The sequence below is a fragment of the Suricata suricatta genome, chromosome 5, assembly GCF_006229205.1.
Source record: "Suricata suricatta isolate VVHF042 chromosome 5, meerkat_22Aug2017_6uvM2_HiC, whole genome shotgun sequence".
NCBI classification, from domain to species: Eukaryota; Metazoa; Chordata; class Mammalia; order Carnivora; family Herpestidae; genus Suricata; species Suricata suricatta.
Window position 1 is genome coordinate 153,062,006 of NC_043704.1, and position 22,341 is coordinate 153,084,346.

Sequence of the window (22,341 nt, forward strand, 5' to 3'; positions counted from 1 at the left end):
TTTGTGAAGAGAATGGCTTCTATGCAAGTTGTGGAAGCAAGAAAACATAAAGAGCAATGTGGACAAGTGTGACTGCATATAGACTTCTTATCTACCCGTGGGGAAATAAAACAGCAACATTTGGGGGGATACATTTATTTCCTTGAATTTATTTCTTTTGAAAAAATATATACAGGAAAAAAAATTCAAGTACTACAAATGCATACACAATGAAGACCATGTCTTTCCCACCAAAGATCCTTCCCGCTCCCCAGACTCCAGTATTTCAGGGTCCTCTTCCAGTTTCTCTTACATCCTTCTTGCCATATTCTATTCATTTATATGCACTCACACTTCACACACATATAAGGTTTTTTTACATCTTCATAAATAAATCTGCCTCATCTTTTTTCATAATGGACTTTATCAATGGTTTATGTTATTACTACCATTACTATTACTATTATTATTATTATTATAAAAACAATGGACATCATCTTTCCTTGCCTTGTGGGCTGGTGTATCTGCTGAGTGCATATTTTACAGGTAAATTTATGGATAGTTCTAAAGCTATGCAGTTGCTCTCTGTAGAGGTGGCCCCAGATGCACATCCACAAGGATATTTAATGGAAGCAGCTAGAGATGAGCCGAGTGCTTAGTGAAAAAAATCAGAAACAACATACAATCTGGGGGAGATAGCATAGCAATGGATTTTTAGGGCCATAAGGCTCAATGAGATTACCTAAAGAGGGAAAAAAAGAAATATCAAGGAGAAATTGCTTGAGATCTCCATCGTTCAGAGGGAAGAAGAGGAAAGACCGAACCTGAAATTGAGAAGAAGTAGTCACTGATAAGGGAGAAAAACCAAGAGATACTGATGTCCTGGAAGCTAGACAAGGCATTTCAAGGGCAGTGTTATAGCTTCTGTCAAATGCTGTGAGAGACAGAGTAAGGGGATAGCTGGGAAATGATCATTTAAATGAGGAAGGGGGAAAGCCTGATTCCAGGGTCAAGGGGGGAATAAGAAGTGAGAAAATAGGGAAAATTCAGTGTAGAAAACTCTTACAAGGAACTTTGCTGTTGAGGGGTCAGTAGATGAAAGATAACATGTGGTCCAGGGAGATCTTTTAAAAAGTGGACATACACTTAAAGCATGCTCACGTGCTGACGGGAATAGTCCAGAGGGGAGAGAAGGGATCACACAAGCCTTGATCAGGTGCACAGGTAGGAGTAGAGCCAGCTCGGGTCCTGGGGGCAGGGCGGGGTGCAGAACATGGGGTGGGCTTGTAGATTCCTTGGAGACTCAGTGAAAGGAAGAAGAGGAAGTTCTTCTGTGAGGGATTCTATGTTCTGAGGGAAGCCAAAGGGACTGATCAGCAGAAAGTGAGAAGATGTGGGGGAGGTTGGAGGAGAGAGGGGAAAGTGAGGAATGCTCGTCTGATGACTGAAATGGGGAAACGTGGCAGGATTTCTGAAAGTGACAAGCTGGGACTCATGAATCCCTAGTGGGACCAGGCGGCATGGTTGTGTAGTTTTTCTCACCAGGTCTACCTGGTTGGATGCCAGTGCAGAGAAGTCTGCTGAGGGGGAGCGAGGAGGGGAGAAGGACAAGGGAACTGAGGATGTCTGCAAAGGAGCATATAGAGGGGAGGACATGAAGTCTAAGCCAGGCAAATCAAGAACTAAGAGCACGACAGAGGCAATGGCACTTAAAAAATCCATGCCTTGGGGGACTGAATGGGGACAGAGATTAGACCACACTTGCTGCGCTGAGGAAGCTCAGAAAGTAGGAAATGGTCATCAGAGCAAGGTGCAAGGGTGGCAATTGCCAAGTGGTAGTTATTACTAATGACAAGGTCTAGGGAATGGCCGGGGGATGGGAGTCTAAGGAGACACATGGCTGACAACTGTCATTGACCACACTGTGATACAGAATTCGAGGAGTCTGAACGGAGGTGCCCACCCTGCTTGATCAGCTTGGCCAAGAAGTATCTGATCTGGGAGTGCTGCCCCACATGGGTGAAGCTCAAGACGCTTCTGTTTGGGATAGTGACGGACCCCTTCGCAGAGCTCACCATCACCCTGTGCATCGTGGTGAACACAGTCTTCATGGCCATGGAGCACCACCGCATGAGCCCCGCCTTCGAAGCCATGCTCCAGATAGGCAACATCGTGAGTGCACGGGCAGCCGTGGCCCAGCGGTCACGGCGGGGGACTTGGGGTGGGGTGGCCGCATGCCCTCATCCATTGGAGCGTTGATGCAGCTGGCAGAGCAGCAGTGCTGGAGATGTGTGGGCACAGAGGGCAGGAAATCAAGTCTGCAGGGCCAGGCTGGGCTGGTGGGAATTGCACTGGGACAAACCAGCACAAGGAAATGGACCTAGAGAGTCCTCCCCAAGGGGCAGCTAGCTCCCTCTTTACACAACTTAGCTCAGGCTCCTGAATTCTCTGGATCTCAGGTGCCTCTACCTTGAAATTAGGATAAATGTCACTTTCCCATCTAAAGAGTCTATGGACTGGGAACCTCATGGTTTTATTGCTTTTATGACTGCAAATTGCAGTGGTGGTAGTTTTTCAGTTGATGCCATTTAAGGGCACACTGAGTCAGAGAGGGGTCAGGAAGGCAGTGAAAGGGAGGAGACATGGGAATGTAGTTGCTGTTGTAACAAAGCCCCACGGAATCAGAACTTTTCTTGTGTATCTGGCTTAGACAGGACACAGCTTTAAATTGTCCTCCAGTATTATTATTATTATTATTTTTTACTATTATTTGCTTTTAACAAGATATGATCCATACTGGACTTTGTCGCAGGATAAGCAGAAGCTGAGAAGGTCAGGGTCCTGCCTCCAGATCCACCGCAGTGTCCCCCCACGAGAGGTGGCCCACTGGGTCTACCTGAACCTTCCAGCTCTCCGGACTCCTCGTAGGCTGCAGTCTTAAATAGAAAGAGGGGCCTCAGGGGCAATGTGACTACTCTTCCCCAGAAGCCTCCCCTTCCCCCTGAGTCCAGGGAAGGGATGCTCTGGGACACCGTGGCTCCAGCGTGCCCTATGTTTTGGCAGCACCTGGGCTGAGAGGCCACTTTCTTTTCCTTTTTTAAATTTTTTAAATGTTTGTTTATTTTTGAGAGAGAAAAGGAGACAGTGCGAGTGGGGGAGAGTCAGAGAGAGTGGGAGACACAGAATCGGAAGGGAGCTCCAGGCTCTGAGCTGTCAGCACAGAGCCCCATGTGGGGCTTGAGCTCATGAACCGTGAGATCATGACCTGAGCTGAAGTCGGACGCTTAACAAACTGAGCCCTCCAGGCGCCCCTGAGAGACCATATTCTATTTAAAGTTGATATGAAGAGGGGAAGTGGAAAAAGAAGGAAGACTCTATTTCCAAGAAATCAGCACAGAGCACAGAGGTCTTACGGAAGAGACCTCTGAGCCCACACCCTCATTTTATAGCTGGAGAAGTGGAGGCAAGAAAGAAGAAAGGCCACTGCTGCTGGGCCAGAGCAGGGGCCGCATTTTAAGAAGAGAGCAGGAAAGGCAGGCAGAGTTTGGTGCTTTGTAGGAGTCATCTCCACAACACAACAACGCGACGGGCCTCTCACCACCCTCACAGCCCCAGAGAGGGCACTGAGACCAAGAGGGCTTAAGTATCTTGCCCAATATGGCACAGCCAGTGACAATGGAGCCAATGAACCCAGGACCCAGGTCCCCATAGGACACAGGACCTCAGCCTCACCCCTACCACACCTCACTTGCCTACAAAGGACACTCAGTGCTTGCTCTTTGAATTATACCGTTGCAATCTGTGGCATTAGGCAGGTCACTTAACCTCCCAGCCTTTCCTTCGCTGTAGAGTGGATGGCATTGCCTGTTTCCCAGGCTGGCGAAGGGCTCTGCTGAGAGTGAATGAGAGCATGGCACCTGACCCCTCCTCTTACCTGTCTCCCTTCCCGGCTGCTCGTCCTGTGACCTGAGCCTGGACCCGACCTCCGTCAATATCAGAACTCTCTCCTGTTTAAGACAGCTAAAGACACTCAGAACTGAAAGAATCTTAGAGATAATTTCTTCTTCTTCTAGTCTAAGAGCTATCATTTATTAATGAGTTATATTGGCCAAGACCTTTGCTAAGAACTGCATATGCCTTATCCCATTTTATGCTCATTATACAGATGAGGAAATAGAGGTACACAGAAGATACATTTCTTGTGCAAGCTTTTACAAGCTAGGACAGGGCCGAATTGAACTTTTATTCAATGGTTATTTATTTTTGAGAGAGAGAGAGAGAGAGTATGAGCCAGGGAGGGGCAGGGAGAGAGGAAGACACAGAATCTGAAGCAGGCTCCAGGCTCTGAGCTGTCAGCACAGAGCCTAACGCGGGGCTCGAACCCAGGAACCATGAGATCATGACCTGAGCCGAGGTCAGATGCTTAAACAACTGAGCCCCCCAGGCGGCCTTGAATGGAGCTTTCATGTGGGTCTATGTTACCCCACAATCCAAGCTTGTAAACAACCGAACCAGACTGACTTCTCATTTAGATGGTTATATAATCGCTCTCATCCACCTCTGCTTTCATTCCCATGGAAACACTGATGCCTGGTCTCTAATGCACATCCCGAGCGCCGGCCCAGAGGTTACTCTGTGCCGCCACACTGAGGGTTCCCATCCCCAGGCCTTCGAGAGCCCACAGACTTTAGAGAAACTGCATAAAAACAAGGTAGACGGATTTGCTATTTTATTTTTAAACTAGAGTTCCCTGTTGCCTCCACAGACCCTGATCAAATGGGTCCTTGTTTGCAACCACAGGTCTTCACTGTGTTTTTTACTGCTGAAATGGTCTTCAAAATCATTGCCTTCGACCCCTACTATTACTTCCAGAAGAGATGGAACATCTTTGACTGCATCATCGTCACCGTGAGCCTGATCGAGCTGGGTGCGGCCAAGAAGGGCAGCCTGTCCGTGCTGCGGACCTTCCGCCTGGTAATGTCCTCTCTTAGCACCTGGGGAGACCCCCCACATTGAGGGAGCCACGCCCCCGGGAACAGACACTGTCCTTTGGGGACCCCACCAGCCAGCAAACTTTTTCTCTCCTGTGCCTGGGTGGGGGAGGCCGGGCATGGCTCCAAGGGGCTGGAGACTTGGTCCTATCTGCTTACTCAAAGTGGGGGTGTGCCTTCTCCTGTACAGGCCTGGGCTCCCTCATCTGCGCCCTCCTGTTCTCTTATCGGACACCAATATTTATTATCAATGTTTAGGATATCAATATTTATCAATATTAAACAATATTTATTATTATCCTCTTCATCCGCACCCTTCTGTTGTCTTGTCAAATAACAGTGACAATGGTAATCATGGTAGCTATGATTTTTTTGAGCACTGACATGTGTCAGGCACCGGGCTAACCCCTCGCCGTGACACGGCGTGGCTTATTAGCATGGGCTAGCCACCGTCCTCCGCCTTCTCTAGTGCCTCCGGGGTCCAGTGTCCCGCTCTGGAGAGAAAGGACAGACTGAATGAGAGAGTGCCTAATCTCTCGTTAAGTCCACTTCTAGGCCAGAAAGTCTGCCTCCCCGACCGCTGAGCTCCCGGACCTGATTTACCTGTAGTGGGGGCGGCAAACTCCAAGGCCTCAGGAACCACGCCGGCGATGACGGAAAGCTGGGCTGGAGATTTGCCCCATGAGGACAGGCAGGCAGACCCAGCACAGAGCCCAACTCCAGGGAGGAGCGTTTATGTAAGACTCAGGATGCTGTAAGCCAAGGAGGCGGCCCCGTCTATTATGGTCAGACTTTGCCATTTTTCACGAGAAACCAGAAATCCAGATTTTAATACTGGCTACTCATCCAATTTTTTAAAAAGCAGTTTAAAGGCCAAATCAGGCGTGTCCCAGGAAGCACGAGCTTGTGCTGTGTGCCTCCCATTAGGGACATCTGCTTGGTGTCTCTTGTTGTCCTAACGGAGAGAAGAGCACAGCGGGGCCATAGTTTACCCATAACCTGAAAACTTGAGAAGGGAGGAAGTAAAACACATTTTTAGAAGGACAGATTTCTCTACGTATCTAGAAAATGATACCAAGAGGCAGGCATCTAAGTTAATGGCCAATGTGGGACACCCATGCACAAACATTGAGGGAAGAAGATTCCATACTTCCTGTGCCCTGAGAGGGCCTGAAGTTAGTTTCCTAATAAAATAGGAACATTTTTGGTACCCTTGGAGAAATACAAGCTTAGTGTTGTATTTTCTTATTTGTTTTTTTAATGTTTATTTATATTTTGAGAGAGAGAGAGACAGAGTGCAAGCTGGGGGAGGGGCAGAGAGGGGGAGACACAGAATCAGAAGCAGGCTCCAGGCCTGAGCTGTCAGCACAGAGCCCGACGCGGGGCTTGAACTCATGAGCTGTGAGATCATGACCTGAGCCGAAGTCAGACACGCAACTGAGTGAGCCCCCCAGACCCCTGTGAGCTTAGTGTTTTAAAGTCTACATGCTTCTTTAGCTCTGATACTGCAAAGCCCGTAGTCTCACACCACCGCAAATAGGCAGGTTTGCCCCATAGCTGGGGCCTGCGGGGTTCTGCAGACGCCTGCCCCTCTGCCCGGACCTTCCTGCCCCTGACGTGCTGCTCAACCCCCCATTCCCTAACCAGGGTACCACCCCATGCTTTGCGGGGGGCTCCTCCTCCACCGTGTCCCCATCCCTCACCGCCTGGCTTAGACACCATGGTCCATTAGTATTACTACACCTCTGAAACCAACTCAACCTCCCTTTGCCCCTCGCACTTCACATTTTTAGTTTTTGGCAAAATCCCATCAAATATTGACGTTAAAGCCAAATGTTCCCTCTGCCGTGCCTGCACCCGAGCTGGGGACATCACCCCGAAAAACTCACACAGCCCGGATCGCCGGTTTCATAGATTTTATATGGGCTTCAGTGCTCAGGCGGTTTCCGGAGACACAGAGCGGACAGCACACACGCTGCGTGTGCTCCCCGGCCAGCCACGCACACGCGTGCACACAGCTTCTCCGCTTACGTTCACGAAGCACAGTGCTTGCACGTTACTGCTCAGTGGTCTCCCGCTGCTCTGAGAATAAAATCCACAGTCCTCCGAGGGTCCCCAAAGTTTGGCGTAATGGGCGCTTGCCCGCCTCTGCGAACGGTCCCGTCTTTGCTCCAGCCGGAGGCGCGTCCTCTGCCCTCGCCGCACAGAGCACAACTCTTCCTGCCTCTGGGCCTTTACACGTTCACTCCCTCCACCCGGAATGCGTTCCGCCTGTCTTTACTTAGATCATTCATTCTCGTTTTTCCTGGCTCAGCCCACACAGCACCTCCTCGGAGAGGCCCTCCCCAGCCACATTCTCTAAAGTTGGAGTCTGCCATCAGATGAACCTGTTTTTCCGTGACTCACAAGCCAGGGTTTCCTTGCCTACCATTCTATCCCAAGGCCCAGCACATAGTAGGAACTCAGTAAACACTTGACTGAAGAAAGGAAGGAAAGAAGGGGGTTGGGGGGAAGGAAAGAAGGAAGAAATGGAAATGCTGTGTCTTCTTTCTTGCTTTTTGCTCCCTCTCAAAGCAGCATGGCCTCCTTTTCCATCATTTAAACTCTTGCTCCATTAACCCACTGGTCTGTCTTGGCACCAACCACATGTCCTGATTACTGCAGTCGCCTTGAGCGGGTGCGTGTCTGTAAGGGAAGGCACCCACCTCATTTCATTCCTTTAAGAATATCTCGGCCCCGGAACCTCCATATTCATTTTAGAATCAATTTGCCGAGTTCCAGCCCCACTACACCCAAACCTGTTGGTCTTTCCTACTAGGACCATGATAATTGATATATCATTTTGGGAAGAAACGCAACCTTTACATTATGAAGTCTTCTGACCTATGAAAACAGCACACTTTCCATTTTTAAAGCTTTCAAAGGTTGTATAATTTCTCCATAAACTTTTCTAATTTTTTCCATAAGGAATTCTCTCCATCTTTTGTTAGATTTATTCCTAGTATACCTTAGTTCATTATGCTATTCTAAATGAAATCTCTTTTTAAATGTCTTTTTCTAGGGTTGTTGTTGTGTTGGCTTTTTTTTTTTACATTTAGTATTTTTGCATCCAGACAATTCTTATTAATTCTGATTTATCTATATAATTCTTAAAATTTTTTAACACAATCATGTCATATGCAAATGAGGGGTTTTTTTTCTAATCATTATACCATTTGGTTCTTTTTACTGCACTATTGTGTGAATCAGGACTTCCAGCAAGCTGTTGAAAGGAAGTATTATTAATAGCAGACATCCTTGCTGTTTTCTTGATTTCAAAGAGAATGGTTTCAATATTCCCCAAGTCTAATATTTGTTGTTTTTTAAGATAAAAAGACAACTTTACCAGTTTAGGAAGTTTCCTTTGTTAAGACTACTCATCATGAAGGGCTATTTAATTTTATCAGACAATTGTTCTGCATGTTTTAAGATAATCCAATTATTTTTGTCGTTTAATGTGTTAAAGTGGTCAATTATATTAACTGACTTTCTACTGTTAAATCAACTTTGCCTTCCTGTGATAAACCTGACTTGATTGTGATACTTTTTTTTATATATACATTGGAAGATCCAGTTTGCTAATAATTTGCTTAAAATATCTGCGTCTTATTGATGAGTAATATTTGGCCTGTAATTTTCCTTCCTGCCTTCGCTTGCCGGGTTTTAGCATCCGGGTATCAAGGTTGTGCTAATTGCAATTAAAAGAGGTCAGAAATGGCCCTCTTCCTCCACACCCAACCTTTGGGTAAGATTGGGATTATTTATTCCTTATAGGGTTGGTAGAATTCACCGGTGAGGCCATCTGAGGCCAAGCTTTTTCATTATTGACTTAATTTTCTTACTGGCTATGGGACGAGTCAGGTTTTCTGTTCCTCAAATTGGTTTTGATAAGTTATATTTTTCTAGAAATTTCCCTTACCTGATTTTTAAAATTTTTTGGCACAAAGTTATGAATGCTATGCCATTATATTTTAAGGATCTATATCACTTGTATCTATGTTACCTTTTTCTTTCTTTAACGATGGTAAAATACCACAAACTGTGCTTTCTTCCATCTTGCTAGCCCTGCCAAAGGTCATCAGTTTAGACTCTTCAAAGAACCCAGGTTTAGTTTGTCATCTCTTCTCCTGTGTTGATGTTTTCTACTTCGAGGAATCCTGCGTCTTACCTTCACTGCATCCTCTGGCCTCCAGACTTTCTAACTTCTTAAGATGGAATTTTCAACCTATTTTCCTTTCCAATATATTCATCGAAGACTTCATTTCCTTCTAAGAACTGCCTTATTACGCAGAACGTTCCTTATCGTTGGCTTCTAAGTATTTTCTAATTTCAAGTTTGATTTATTCTTTGACTCAAAGGTTAATTAGAAGCTCAGTTCTTAATTTCTGGTTATCTCTATGCCATCGAGTTCTAGCTTAATTCTATTATTGTCAGAGAACATACACTACGTGTTTAATGCTTTGAAATTTATTGTACTTTTCTCTAGGCCCAGCATGTTGAAAATGTCCCTTATTCACTTGAAAAGGTGTCTTCTGCAGTTATAGGGTAAGATACTCTGTGTATATCCATGGGGTAGAGAAAGTTCATTGTGTGGTCCAAATATTCCGAATCCCTGCTTATTTTTATCTGCCTGTTCTAGCAATTACTGAGATGGTAGTGTATAAAAATATCTCCCACTATGATTATGGCATGGTCTGTTTCTCCTTATGGTTCTATCTTGAGGCTGTGTTATTAAATGCATACATATTTTAAGTTGTTATATCTTCCCTGTAAAGGGAAACTCTTATCAGTAAGAACTGACCTTCTTTCTCCCTCAAAATGCTTTTTGCCTTAAAAAGTCTCTTCTGCCTCACATTAATTAACTAACCCTGTTTTCTTTTGGTTTCGAATTTGAAAGATGTATCTATACCTACCCTTTTACTTACAACTTTTATATATCTTTAGGGTTTTTCTATGTATCTTATAAATAGCGCCCAGTCAGATTTGGGATTCTTACTTAGTTCTGACAATCCAATCTTCATCTTTTAACCAAAACATTTAGCCCACTTACTTTATTGTGAATACTGATATGTTTGGATTTGTGTCTATAGTTATATTTTGTGTTTTCTATTTACTTCATCTGTCTTGGTACTTTGTTCTCTCTCTCTCTCTCTCTCTCTCTCTCTCTCTCATGCACACACACACGCACACACACAGTTCTGGATTTATTTTGAACTGTTTTTATTTCCTGTTCCATTTTCCTCCTTTGTTGGTTTGAAAACTACTCTGTTTTTATTCTTCGAGTGGTTACCTTAGAAATTACATAAATAAAGTCAAAAGTTAGCGGAAACCTTTATTTTCCAAGATCACTTTTCACTCATGGCCTCTTCCCAACTTAACACTGCGCTAAGCATTTTCACTTTACCTTGTGTTTAAAAAGCTACATGACTTAATCGGTAATAAGTTGGCATTCCCAACTTACTGTTAAGTATTTTATTTTAATCTTGTTTAAAAAAGTTATGTGACTTGATCAATTATAAAATCGATGAGTGGGCAAACAACCCCCAAAACTCCAAAGCTTCGCCCAGTAAAGGTTTAGTCCTCACTCGTGTCATAGTCTGACACAAGCCAGTCAGCTCCAGGTCGAACTCCTTTAAGGAGTGATGTCCGTGGGATGCCTGGGTGCCTTGGTCCGCTAAGCGTCTGACTCTTGATTTTGGCTCAGGTCATGATCTCCCAGTTTCCTGAGTTCAAGTTCAAGCTCTGACAGCCCAGAGCCTGCTTGGGATTCTCAGTCTCCCTTTCTCTCTGACCACCCCTGCTCACTTGTGCCCTCTCTCTCTGTCAAAAAAAAAGTAAACCAAAAAAAAAAAAAAAAAAAAGAATTAAGAAGTCATGTTGCCACACCTGAGGAAAGTCTGTACAATCTTCAAAGCTTGCCTCCTGCTCATGGAAAGATGGCCAACGCTTGTTTTCAGTTTTAAACAGTCAAAGGCTTTTTCAGTCAGGGCTCATGTTTTCTTTTGAGGAGCAAATCCCTCAAACCTTAGATGGCCTCAGACCTCTGTGTGCGGCACCCCCATAGGGCTGACTTTGACAAAGTTCACAATTCCCTGTTATTTCTTTGCTTTCTCATCTCCGTGTCTTTCTGTCTCCGCTTGTAGCTCTCAAATGGTGGCTACGCCATCAGTATAATCTTTGCTACTATTTGCTTTATTTCATTGAAAACTTTAGTTGGTCTTCAATACTTAAGGCTTGATCCTATTGTTAGTGGATTGGGATGTAAAGCAGTGTACTTTCCTAAAGTTTCAAGCCTCTAAACATCTGTATTCTATTTCTGTTTCTTATTAATCAGCCAATATTCTCCAAGTTCGTCTCTTTCGTGTTACCTCTTGACAAATGTAACCAATTGCAGGTGGCCCACAATACTAAGGTTCTGTTTTATAAACCCTTCCCTTAGGGATGCTGGCCCCTAGGCTCAGGACCTGCCCCAGAATTATTGCAGGCAGCAGTTCTGCCATTGCAACACGGATCAGCACTTTCCAAGCTTCCGGTTTCTTTTTTGTCCATGACAAGACCACTAAGCCAGTGCCACACATCAGATGTCTTGAAATGGTGATGGCTCTTTTTGATGTACCTATTTCTACACTACTCAAGATAAGCCCACCAGCTAGGGAGAAAATCTCTGTGTCTGTAGTTACCATAATAGAGGTTTCTGTTTCACAACATATTTAGAGCCCGTTGGGAAACGCTCCTGGAGTGGCTGCTCCAAGGAGTGACTCAGGGATCCAGGACGGTGTGATGTCACCATCTTCAACGAGTGGCCTCTACGTGAGCGTGAGAGGGGATGAGAATGTGCATGGTGTTTCACGGCTACGCCTGACAGGGGTGTGCGCTACTTCCGTCTGCATCTGCAGTACACCAGCCAGAATCCACTAACGACCTCAACTATTCGCAAGTAAACCTGGAAAGCCGTCTCCTTTTGTGTCTGAGATGAGAAGACGTGAATGGTGACCATGCAGCCAGTCTCTGCTATGCCCCATGAGACATTATTGCCGTATCCAGATTCACACTCAGGCTTGTTCTTTTTACATTCGTGCAAATAATACTTTCCTTCTGGGATCACTTTCCTGCTGCCTGCAGTAGATATTTTGGAATTTCTTTGAGTGTCTTCTGGCAGTAACTTTTCTCGGGTTTGTTTATCTGAAATTTACCATCCAGTCTGCCCTTGTCTTTAAGAGAAATTTCTAATGGATGTAAAATTCTAGTTGACAGTTCTTTCTCTCAGTTCATCGAAGATATTATTCCAGAGTGTTCTGACCTCTTGGTTGCTGATGGGCAGCCAGCTTTCAATTTAACTGTTTTCTTTCCTCTCTGGATGCTTTTAAAATCTTCTCTTTGTCTTTACTGTTCTGTAATCTCATTAGCATGTGTCTAGGTATGGGTTTATCTTTTTATTTCTAATGCTTAGGATTCTTTGACCTCTTGAATGTATAGATTTGTGCTTAACTTCAGTTTTGGAAAGTTCTAGCCTTGGCTCTATTCTTTTTCTTCTCTTGGACTTCGACTAGACGTACGTTACACTTTCCCGCTCTCTTCTCAGTGTTCCTACGCCTCTTTGATATTTTCCACCTATGTCTTTCTGGGCTACGTTCTGGATCATTTCTTCTGTTGTAGCTGGAATGCATTAATTCTTTCCCAAACTATATCACATCTGACGTGAAACTCATCATAGAGTTTTCTTTATGTTGGGTTAGAGTCTTCACCTCTAGAGGTTCCATTTACTTATTTTTCAAAACTTATTATTTATAGTTTCTTGTTCTCTGCACATATCTTCCAGTTTGTGCTTTACGTCTTTAAGCATATTATATCTAATTATACTGTCATCTGGCTAATAATTATATTACCTAAAGAAATTGAATGACAGTTTCCACATGCACATGCCAGAGCTCATTCACTCGTGATGCCTCATTATTTATGTATTTGTTTTACTGCAACGTTAGACACTTTTGATGGGGGTGCTTTGAGACCCGGGGGGTAGGCTGGTTTCTTCAAAAAGTATTTGCATCCATTTCTGCAAGGCACTTTGTAGGGTTGCTCTAAATCGAATTCTCAGCTTGAAATAACTAAGTAGTATGAATTCTAGCTAAAACCCTGTGTGAGTGCCACTCTGGGGGTCCACATTCTCAGCATCAGTTTCCCCTCCTCTGCTTCATATCTGACACCAGACATTTCATTTTCCTGCATTTGTTTCTGGTTTGTCCTTACATGAAAGTTATGGCTCTTTGGGATCTGGTCTTAAAGGGGGGAGAGATTCCTGTTAGATCTTCTACCATAGACAGCCCTGAGATATGTTTCCTGCCCTCCATACCTCATGAGACCATTAAAACCTGTCCCAGATTCACTCAGTTTTGCAATGTCTTCAGAGAAAAAGTTAGCTTCAACAGTCTGTTTATATATCTGAGATCCCATGTTTATTTCGTTTTTGGCTGAAGAACTTACTTACTTTATTGATAGATCATCAATGCATCTTAGATTTTATTATCCAACACTTTTAGTAACTTTTTGATGGAAAGGTGAACCCGAAGGGGACCCAATATATTACCCTGTCTGCTGATATTTATCACAAGCCCTATTTCATCGCCAAGGGGTAACCTCCTTGGTAGAAGGCAGACTTATCTTTAGACTTACTTTTCATTCTATTCTAAAAGTAAAGCATCTTCATTAAAGTAAGTTGGAAATATATAGACAACTTTAACTCTGAGATTCAAAATATTGGGATATATTTCCATACAAATATGTCCAGGTTACCAACCTAATTTATTTCCTTCCAGTCCCCCCGCCACACTAATGAGAAGTTTTTATATTAATTATGAGATAAACTAAAGAAATGGGTAATTAAATGTGAAGCAATATTCCACAGCATTTAAAAGAAACAGATTATAAATATGTGATATCATAAAGAAATTCTTTTTGATGTATTGCTAAGCTGGCCAAAGTGTGCAGAGAGCAGCTGCAGGGGGGTGGAGGTGAGGGTCCCAGGAATCACTTGTTCTAGGAACCACCACGAGCCAGCCAGCTCGTTCAGGGGTCTCCACCACGCACTCTGTAAATGTGCGTTGACTGACAGCTAACTGGACCCCCAAGCCCAGATATCTCTGGAACAGCAAGTAAAAAGATCTTGTTTTCTTGCCCTCTATAAAGACTACAGAAGAATTCATAGAGGACCACACACAATTTGCTTACAGTTTCACATAAGCTTAATGATGGACAAAAATTGCTGCCTAACTGGACTCTAATATTAATTTCTAAACTCTCTACCACCACCCCAACTAGTTAAGGACCGATGGAAACTTAGACATATTTGATTAAGGCAAGAGTCAACACCTGGTCCTTTTGCTCATGTGTCAGTGGACACACCCACGTGTCCCTCACTGTCCCCGTCTATGCCCCACACAGCTCAGCGGTGTGGTGGGTGGCGTCAGGTTCCCACTCCAGCGTCTGCCTTCGCACTTTTCCAGAGTTTACTGTGACAGGGGAAGCCTGTAGCAGTCGTGTTGCTAGGGAAACTTGGTGTTCGCCCAATGCCCTCTGCAAACGGGCTCCATCTCGTTCCCAACGCTCAGTGTTTATTTGCACTTACTTCCTACCTCTATGTTTAGTCAACAGAACTTGTGTTTTAAGCTCTGCTCCCAGGATGAGGAGAATCACTTCCAGGTTAGGTCTAAGGTGAGCATAGAGCAGCACCCGCCTCCCCCATCGCATAGAGAAGTGGGTGTGGAACTTCCTTGGGACTTCTTGCCGTGTGGCCGGTAGAACCATCGCACTGCTCTGTTCAGCGCTGGGTTTTAGCCCCTCAGCCAGAGCCAGGCTTTTAGTAGGTGCTCCAGTCCCCATGACCGCTGAACCCAGATACTTCTTTCCAACAAATTAGAGAACCACACAAATGTACTCTTTTAATGCTTAGACATCTTTTTTTTAATGTTTATTTATTTTTGAGAAAGAGAGCAGGGAGGAGCAGAGAGGGGGACCAAAGATCTGAAGCAGGCTCCACACTGACAGCAGAGAGCCCGGTGCAGGACTCAAACTCACAAACCATGAGATCATGAGATCATGACCTGAGCTGAAGTCTGACACTAAACTGACTAAGCCACCCAGGCACCCCTAAATGTTTAGACACTTTTTTGCATAGTGTTTATGCTCTCTTCTGGGACTTAGCATGTTTGGGCTTACAATGAAGGACTTTTGCATCTTTGCCTAGTCTTTGTAACTGAGCCTAATATTAGTTCCATGAGGGCAGGAGCCCACATACCTCTGTCCATATGCCCAGAGGTTCACACAGTGCCATGCACATGTGTGGCTGGCATTCAATGACATGAGTGGTTTGGTAGGTCAACTAAATAAATATATGAATGCTGAGTCTGTGAAGTCATATTCTTGAGTTTCACAGGTGAGGGCAGCTGTCTGTGGCTGACTGTCGATGACCCCAAGATGAGAAATGCCCTAAGATACAGTCCACCAATACCCCTCGAATGCAGTGGGTCCAGACCTACCTGCAGAAGGCTAACATTTCTTCAGGTCAAAAGTGAGCCATTCTCAGGGGCATCTGGGTGGCTCAGTCAGTTAAGCATCTGACTCAGCTCAGGTCATGATCTCATGGTCTGTGAGTTCAAGCCCCACGTCAGGCTCTTGCTGACAGCTCAAAGCCTGGAGCCTGTTTCAGATTCTGTGTCTCTCTCTGTCCCTCTCCTGCTTACACCTGTCTCTCTGCCTCTCAAAAATGAATAAATGTTAAAAAAAAATTTTTTTAGGTGGGCCATTCTCACTTATTTGTGATCTCCATCATACCCCCACTGCACTCCCAAAGAATAGGCCAAGGTTCAGGAAGCCCGTGGCTACAGAATAGAGTATGAATGGCAAGACCACCACCCCACGTATAAAACTTGCTAACATTTGTTGATATATAAAGATCAAAGAAGGCTATTGATATTTTTGAGTGACTTATGACAGAAAGAAAAGTCTCTAAAAGCAGCTTCCTGGAAGCACCCGCATCCATGAAATAAGCTGCCTTGTGGTTTTCCTCGTGTCAAGACTTGAGATGCTAGGCGATGAGAACAGCAGCCAGGACCCGACACAGTCTCTGTTTCTCCGCAGCTGCGGGTCTTCAAGCTGGCCAAGTCCTGGCCAACCCTGAACACGCTCATCAAGATCATCGGGAACTCGGTGGGGGCACTGGGGAACCTCACCATCATCCTGGCCATCATTGTCTTCGTCTTCGCTCTGGTTGGCAAGCAGCTCCTCGGGGACAACTACCGTGACAACCGACACAACATCTCTGCGCCCGATGAAGAGTGGCCGCGCTGGCACATGCACGACTTCTTCCACTCCTTCCTCATCGTCTTCCGGATCCTGTGCGGAGAGTGGATTGAGAACATGTGGATCTGCATGGAGGTCGGCCAGAAATCCATTTGCCTCATTCTCTTCCTAACAGTGATGGTGCTGGGGAACCTGGTGGTGAGTGCTGAGCCTCTCTGGGGGCATCATTTCAGGGGCAATAGAGGAGACTTCTGGGTTATCCTAAAAAGCTTTGACATTGCACATTTCATTCCCCCATGACGCCTCCTTGGCTGCAAAGTCTTCAAACTTTGCAAAGTCATGTGTGGGCACATTTTAAGAACTGTCCCTTCGGAGGCTGCCTGACTTGCTTGACTGAGTGCGTAGGGTAGGGATGGAGAGACCCGCCTGGCACTCCCCAGCTCCACCACAAGGAAGGCTGGATGACCCAGCCCAAGACACAGTCTCCTTAGGCTTCAATTTCCTTAAAACCAAGAAAATAGTGCTTACTCATAGGCTTACCAGGGGAATTAAATTACAGGAGATGACATATGAAAAATTGCCTGGTGCCGTGTCTGGGCCACAACAGGAGCTCAGCAAATGTTAACTATTAGTTATTGAAGAAAAATTTCCTTCCCCGCTCCAGCGGGTGTCAGAAGATAATTTTCTCCAAGGGAGTGAGAGCTGACTGATTTCTCTAAGCGACACACGTCCTAGCTAGGAGCAGGAAGGCCGGCGTGCGGAGGCAGGATGAAAGAGAGAAGCTGGGTCATGGACCACATCCAATGCCACCATGTCAGTAACAAAATCCACGCCCACGTCTGGGGGATCCCCCCGGAGAACTTCCTGTCAGTTGGCCCCAGCACCTTCCTGTCTCTGTCCCAGCCTGGCTGGTCGCCCCCAGCTTTCCCCCACCCACTGTGGTCCTGGGCACCCTTGCTGCCCGGTGCTGGCTGTAGGGGAGCATGCGGACTCCCAAAAGCCTTTCTTACAGCCCTGGAAGTAAACAATTTGGATTCTTTCCCTGTAAGAGTTTTATAGACACAAGAAAGCCAAACCAAGAGAGACAAAACAACAAATCCAGGCTCTTCAAAGTCTTTCCCACCCAGATTGTGGAGGCAGAGATGCCTTTTCCCCCCGATTCCCAAGCTGGAGGCTGGCTGAGAATCCTTTCTTCCAGGCTGAGCTCACCATCCCTGCAGAGCCCTAACCCTCAGGCAGGAAGTTTACCTCTCTAAGCACTTTCACATCATTTCCTCTTCACATCCACTCCCTGTTCACACTCACGCTCGTGGGTGAAGACCATGAAGTTGGAAGCAGTGAGGAGATTGCCCAGGATCCCATTGAGGATCCCCAAACCCAGGACTTTAGCAGATGACCATGGTCCCAGGGAAGACCCACTCATGCTCCTCTACGCTGTCTCTGAATGTCCCTTGGGTCAGGAGGGGTGATCCTCCTCCATGGTGGAGAATGTGCTTCTAAGCCTTGTCTGCATAAGTCATTCGGGACATCCCCAAAGCTCCCATCGGATGTCCATTCCCCCAAGAGGGAAAGCATGAGGTCAGGTGAGGCGCAGGTGTGGCCATCCTGCAGTCTGGCTGCCAAGCTGTGGCCATGGAGGGGTTCCGCTCCTTAGCTGACCATCTTTGGTTCCACTTCTTCTCTCCAGGTGCTCAATCTGTTCATCGCCCTGCTGCTGAACTCCTTCAGCGCTGACAATCTCACAGCTCCAGATGAAGACGGGGAAGTAAACAACTTGCAGACAGCTCTGGCACGGGTCCAGTCATTCGGCCATTGCACCAAGAAGGTCCTTTGCAGCTTCTTCAGCAGAAGGCCCAAGGCAGAGCCCCAGCTGGTGGTGAAACTCCCGCTCTCTAGTGCCAAAGCTGAGAACCACATTGCTGCCGATGCAGCCATAGGGAGCCCTGCAGGGCTCCCAGAGCCCAGAGGCCCCAGGGACAACCACAGTGACTTCATCACCAATCCCAGTGTGTGGGTCTCTGTGCCCATTGCTGAGGGTGAATCTGACCTCGATGACTTGGAGGAGGATGGTGAGGAAGATGGTGAGGAGGATGCTTGGAGCTCCCAGCAGGAAGTGATCCCTCAAGGGCAGGTGAGAGTTCTCCCATGGGAAAGCCTCAGGAAGTAGGGAGGGGGCTCAGGATGGAGTGACAGGGACAAGAAGGAAATTATAATAAGGAGGTTTTCCAACATCAGGATTGGCACAGCCTTGATAAGCACTGAACAAGCCAAGCATAGAAGCACTTGATTTCAGGAAGCAAAATCCATGCCAAGCTTTCTGGGGAAGGTGGTATTTGAGCAGGGCCTGGAAAAAAGGATCAGAAGTCCCCAGGCAAGCACTGGGCAGCACTTTAGCCCCAGGCCGCTTCATGGTGCTTGGGATTGTCTTTCACACAAATCACCCCGTTTTCCTTGCCCAGCCGCCTCTGTGCCTCAGGTACGAAGGAGATTCCTCTAAGAACAGACTTTGTCCAAGAGCAATACTCCCCCATCTTCAGCAGAAGCTCCTGATCATTGTGTGACTCACTTATCCAGCTTTTCCCAACAAAGGATGTCACAGGGAAATGACACTTGTTCCTTTTGGCACCAAAGAATTTAAAGCACATTTAAGCCTTTTAGTAATATATATTTTTAAATACTTTGCACAATTCCCTACTGCCTTAACTGACATATCAGCTCTATTAGCTTCTTCTCAGTGACTCAGGGTATGCACTTCCGACGATGTGGGAAGGCAGGGATCCCCATGGGGCTTGGGGACACAGAAGGTTGCCGGCCAGGCCACCGAGTGGCCTCAGACAGCTGTGCTTCGAGTCCGCTGCTCTTCCATAGCCTTCTTCCCCTGCAGCTGTCACTTCTCTTGTGTCCCAGCAGTGCTGTTATCAGCTGCCATATTTTACATGCCTTTGTATGGGTGACAGCTGAGGGCAGGGTGTCACCATCCCCAGAATAAAGGACATGAACTCTGTGATGGCTGTCTCCACTCAGAGACGCTGGCATTTTCAGTGACTCTGGGTTCTTGGGGGACTTCACATGGCCACGTCCACTGCCACTCTGACGTCTGGACAAGAAATAATGGTTATGGCCAACATCCATTGAGCCAAGCACTTCATGCAAAGTGTTTTACAAGCATTCACATATTTAGTTATCATGATCCCTGAGTGAAGTTGATCTTGCCTTCTCAATTTTGCAGGTGGGAAAATGAAGATCAGACAGGTTAAGTTTAGTTGCCTAAGGTCACATAGCTTGTAAGTAATGGAGCCAGGATCCGGATATAGAGACTCCATGCTCACGGCACACAAGTGTGTATGTATGTATGTTGCGTATATGAGGCGCTTAGCTCTGGCAGACTGTGAGGTGCCAGATCTCTTCAGATTGAGCAGTGGCCAGCTGGGGGTGGGCACGGGCACCCAGATGGGACTGTCTCTCACCAGCAGGAGCAGCCGCAGCAAGCCGGGAGATGGGAGGACCACATGGCACCCAGGAGCCCAGGTTCTGAAACGTCCTCTGAGGGTCTGGTTCCACACGTGGGTGAGAAGCAGAAAGACGAGTCTGCTGCCCAGGCCCCCGCAGAGGTAGGTATGTGAGCTGCCGGGAGAGGTTGATCAGCCTGCCAGACGCTGGCTGGTAGGGGGACAGGGGCTGAGCCGGGGGAGCTGCGGGGAAGTGGTATGCCAGACTGCTCTCAACCAAGGGAGCGCACGTTTCATCCTGAGAATTGTTGAGGTCTGTCCTAACCTCCGGGCTGGTGAGCACTATTTTCAGAGCAAGGTTCCACAAGTTGGAAGGGCAGGGGGCGGGGAGGGGCGGGTGGTGACAAGGACCCAAACCTCAACTTCCCTGAGTCTCCTTGTCTTCATCTATGGAACTGAACCGTAATGCTGACCTGGTCGGGTTCGTCTGAGGCTTAAAGGAGATGCTGCTTGGCAAGTGTGTCGATTTTGCCTGAAACGGAATAAGTGCCCAGAAAATGACAGCCAAGAAAAAAGGGAACAAAAGACAAGACACAGAGAGAGCGCCTTTCTGAGCCAGCAGATAGAAAGTCAGAGTTGCTCGTGGGTGACGAAGTCTTCCCTGTGACTCCCCCCGCCCCCACTTTCTTTTGTCCACATCCTGTTTTCCAGCCAAAAACAATCTGGTGCTCTGGAGAGGCTGTCTGCAGTGAGCAGTGTACTGACAGCCTTATGTAGACCGAGCAGGAAGCGACGCCAGGGGTTAGGAATGTATTATAAGAGGCAAAAAGAAACTTGATGGTTTTTCGTTACAAATCTTTGAAGAAATCGAGCTGCAGGGAAGCGGTATCTAGAAAGATTTAGCGTCCTTAAAACCACTGCATTGAATTTAGAAACTTAACTTGTCACCTAGCCACTGAGCACAGGGCGTGACAGGCCTCCGGCTGTGCAAAGATAAGGAAGACATCATTCATGGCCAAAGTTATCAAGCCCTTTAGCCTGAGGAATGTCAAGCCCCTGGGCAAGGCTGACCACAGCAGGGAAAGATAAGAAGGTGGGCTGAGAGGGGGCAGGGAGGCCCCGGTGAGCCACTTGGCTCCTGCTGGGTGAGGGCTGCACTGTGCTTCCTCCAGAGCATTCTAAGAATTCCCCGGGCTGGGTTTTTCCTACTCAGTGTTTTCAGCACACAGCTGCTGGGTGTCGGTTTGGGTTTGGGTTTGGGTTTTTTTTTGTCCACGACCCTGGCCAGGCAGGGAAGGGCCTGGCCGTGACAGATGGGGACCCACCCCACCATTTGAGTCCATTAGCCAAGCTATCGGGTTTACTAATAGGAGAGCCGCTTCGGCTCCTAATTGAATTCATCTGGAGACATTACAGGGTTGGCGCTGCCCAGAGGGGCAGCCTGGCCCCTGCAGGCTCGCTCCGTGATTAAATATTCAAGCCCAGTCAATGCCCAGAGTGTTTATGGGTGTAATCACCGAGTCTCGGCCCTCGCCAGCACGCCATCAGCGGCCTGGAGGTTTAGACCCTCACGCAGCTAACCTCTGGGCTCCACAGAGAGCACCACTGTTCTGGGCTTCACCTGGCAAGGCACCAAACACACGAGGGACGCTGTGGTGCGTCCAGCCCTGAGGGGCTCCCCCTGCATCTGGGCGCCCCTGGCGGGGCAGACCGGTGCAGACTCACTGGGCCCCTCAGAGCTCACTGCCCCCGGGCTTCCGCCCTGCAGGGGGTGGAGGACATGAGCCCCTCGGAGGGCAGCACGGCGGACTGCCTGGACCCCGAGGAGATCCTCAGGAAGATCCCCGAGCTGGCCGATGACCTCGAAGAGCCGGACGACTGCTTCACAGAAGGTAAAGCAGCCGCCACCCGCGTCCTCCTGTGGGCATGAATTAGGGCCAGAATCCGGTCCCACACACTCTCCTCCGAGCACCTGTGTGCCCACGGCTCCGGCCTGGGGTCTGTAGGAGACAGACAGACAGGGCTCCCCGCTGCCTGGTCCCCACGTTTGAGGGGCCAGCATCGGACACGGACGCCACAGCTCACAGCAGCCCAGCGGTGCCACGTCAGATTACGGCCACTGGTGCCGGGCCCTCCTCACCGCCTTCCAAACACCTCGCTGGATTATAAACCTGCCCTCCTGAGCTAGAAAAAGGTAAACAGTCTTGTTCGGGGGCATAATCGACCCAGAGGAGGGCCATGCCACATCTGTGTCCCTCTATCTTTTGTGGGACTCTTAAAGGGAGAAAAAATATCCACAGTTGTATCCCCTGAACGCACCCTCTGTGGTGCTGGAGACAGAAAACGCGTCTTCCTCTTCCTTTCCCTCAGTGCTTGGCGCAGGGACGCAGCTGTGTTCTCAGTAGGTGCATGTGCAGTAAGTGGGTCTATGTGTATAGTTCATACCATGAAAGTAATTGTGGCTTCGATAATAGAAAAATGCGTAAATTCAGAAACAACAGCACTTTGCTGAGTTTCGAGTTCCGCACGATGCTGGACCCAGGCCGTGTGGGGGCCCCTCAGGTGAGCACAGGCTCAGGGCAAAGCAC

At 47.3% G+C, this 22,341-nt stretch overlaps 1 protein-coding gene across 1 annotated transcript in view; it reads left to right on the forward strand.

Moving 5' to 3' along the window:
- The window catches only part of SCN10A (sodium voltage-gated channel alpha subunit 10), a 93,000-nt gene that overhangs the window by 46,384 nt on the left and 24,275 nt on the right, over window positions 1-22,341 (forward strand). Inside the window, 6 exon segments of the mRNA XM_029940880.1 lie at window positions 1,913-2,151; window positions 4,780-4,953; window positions 16,143-16,502; window positions 17,992-18,435; window positions 19,775-19,915; window positions 21,522-21,645. Coding sequence (XP_029796740.1) covers window positions 1,913-2,151; window positions 4,780-4,953; window positions 16,143-16,502; window positions 17,992-18,435; window positions 19,775-19,915; window positions 21,522-21,645 — 1,482 coding nt within the window.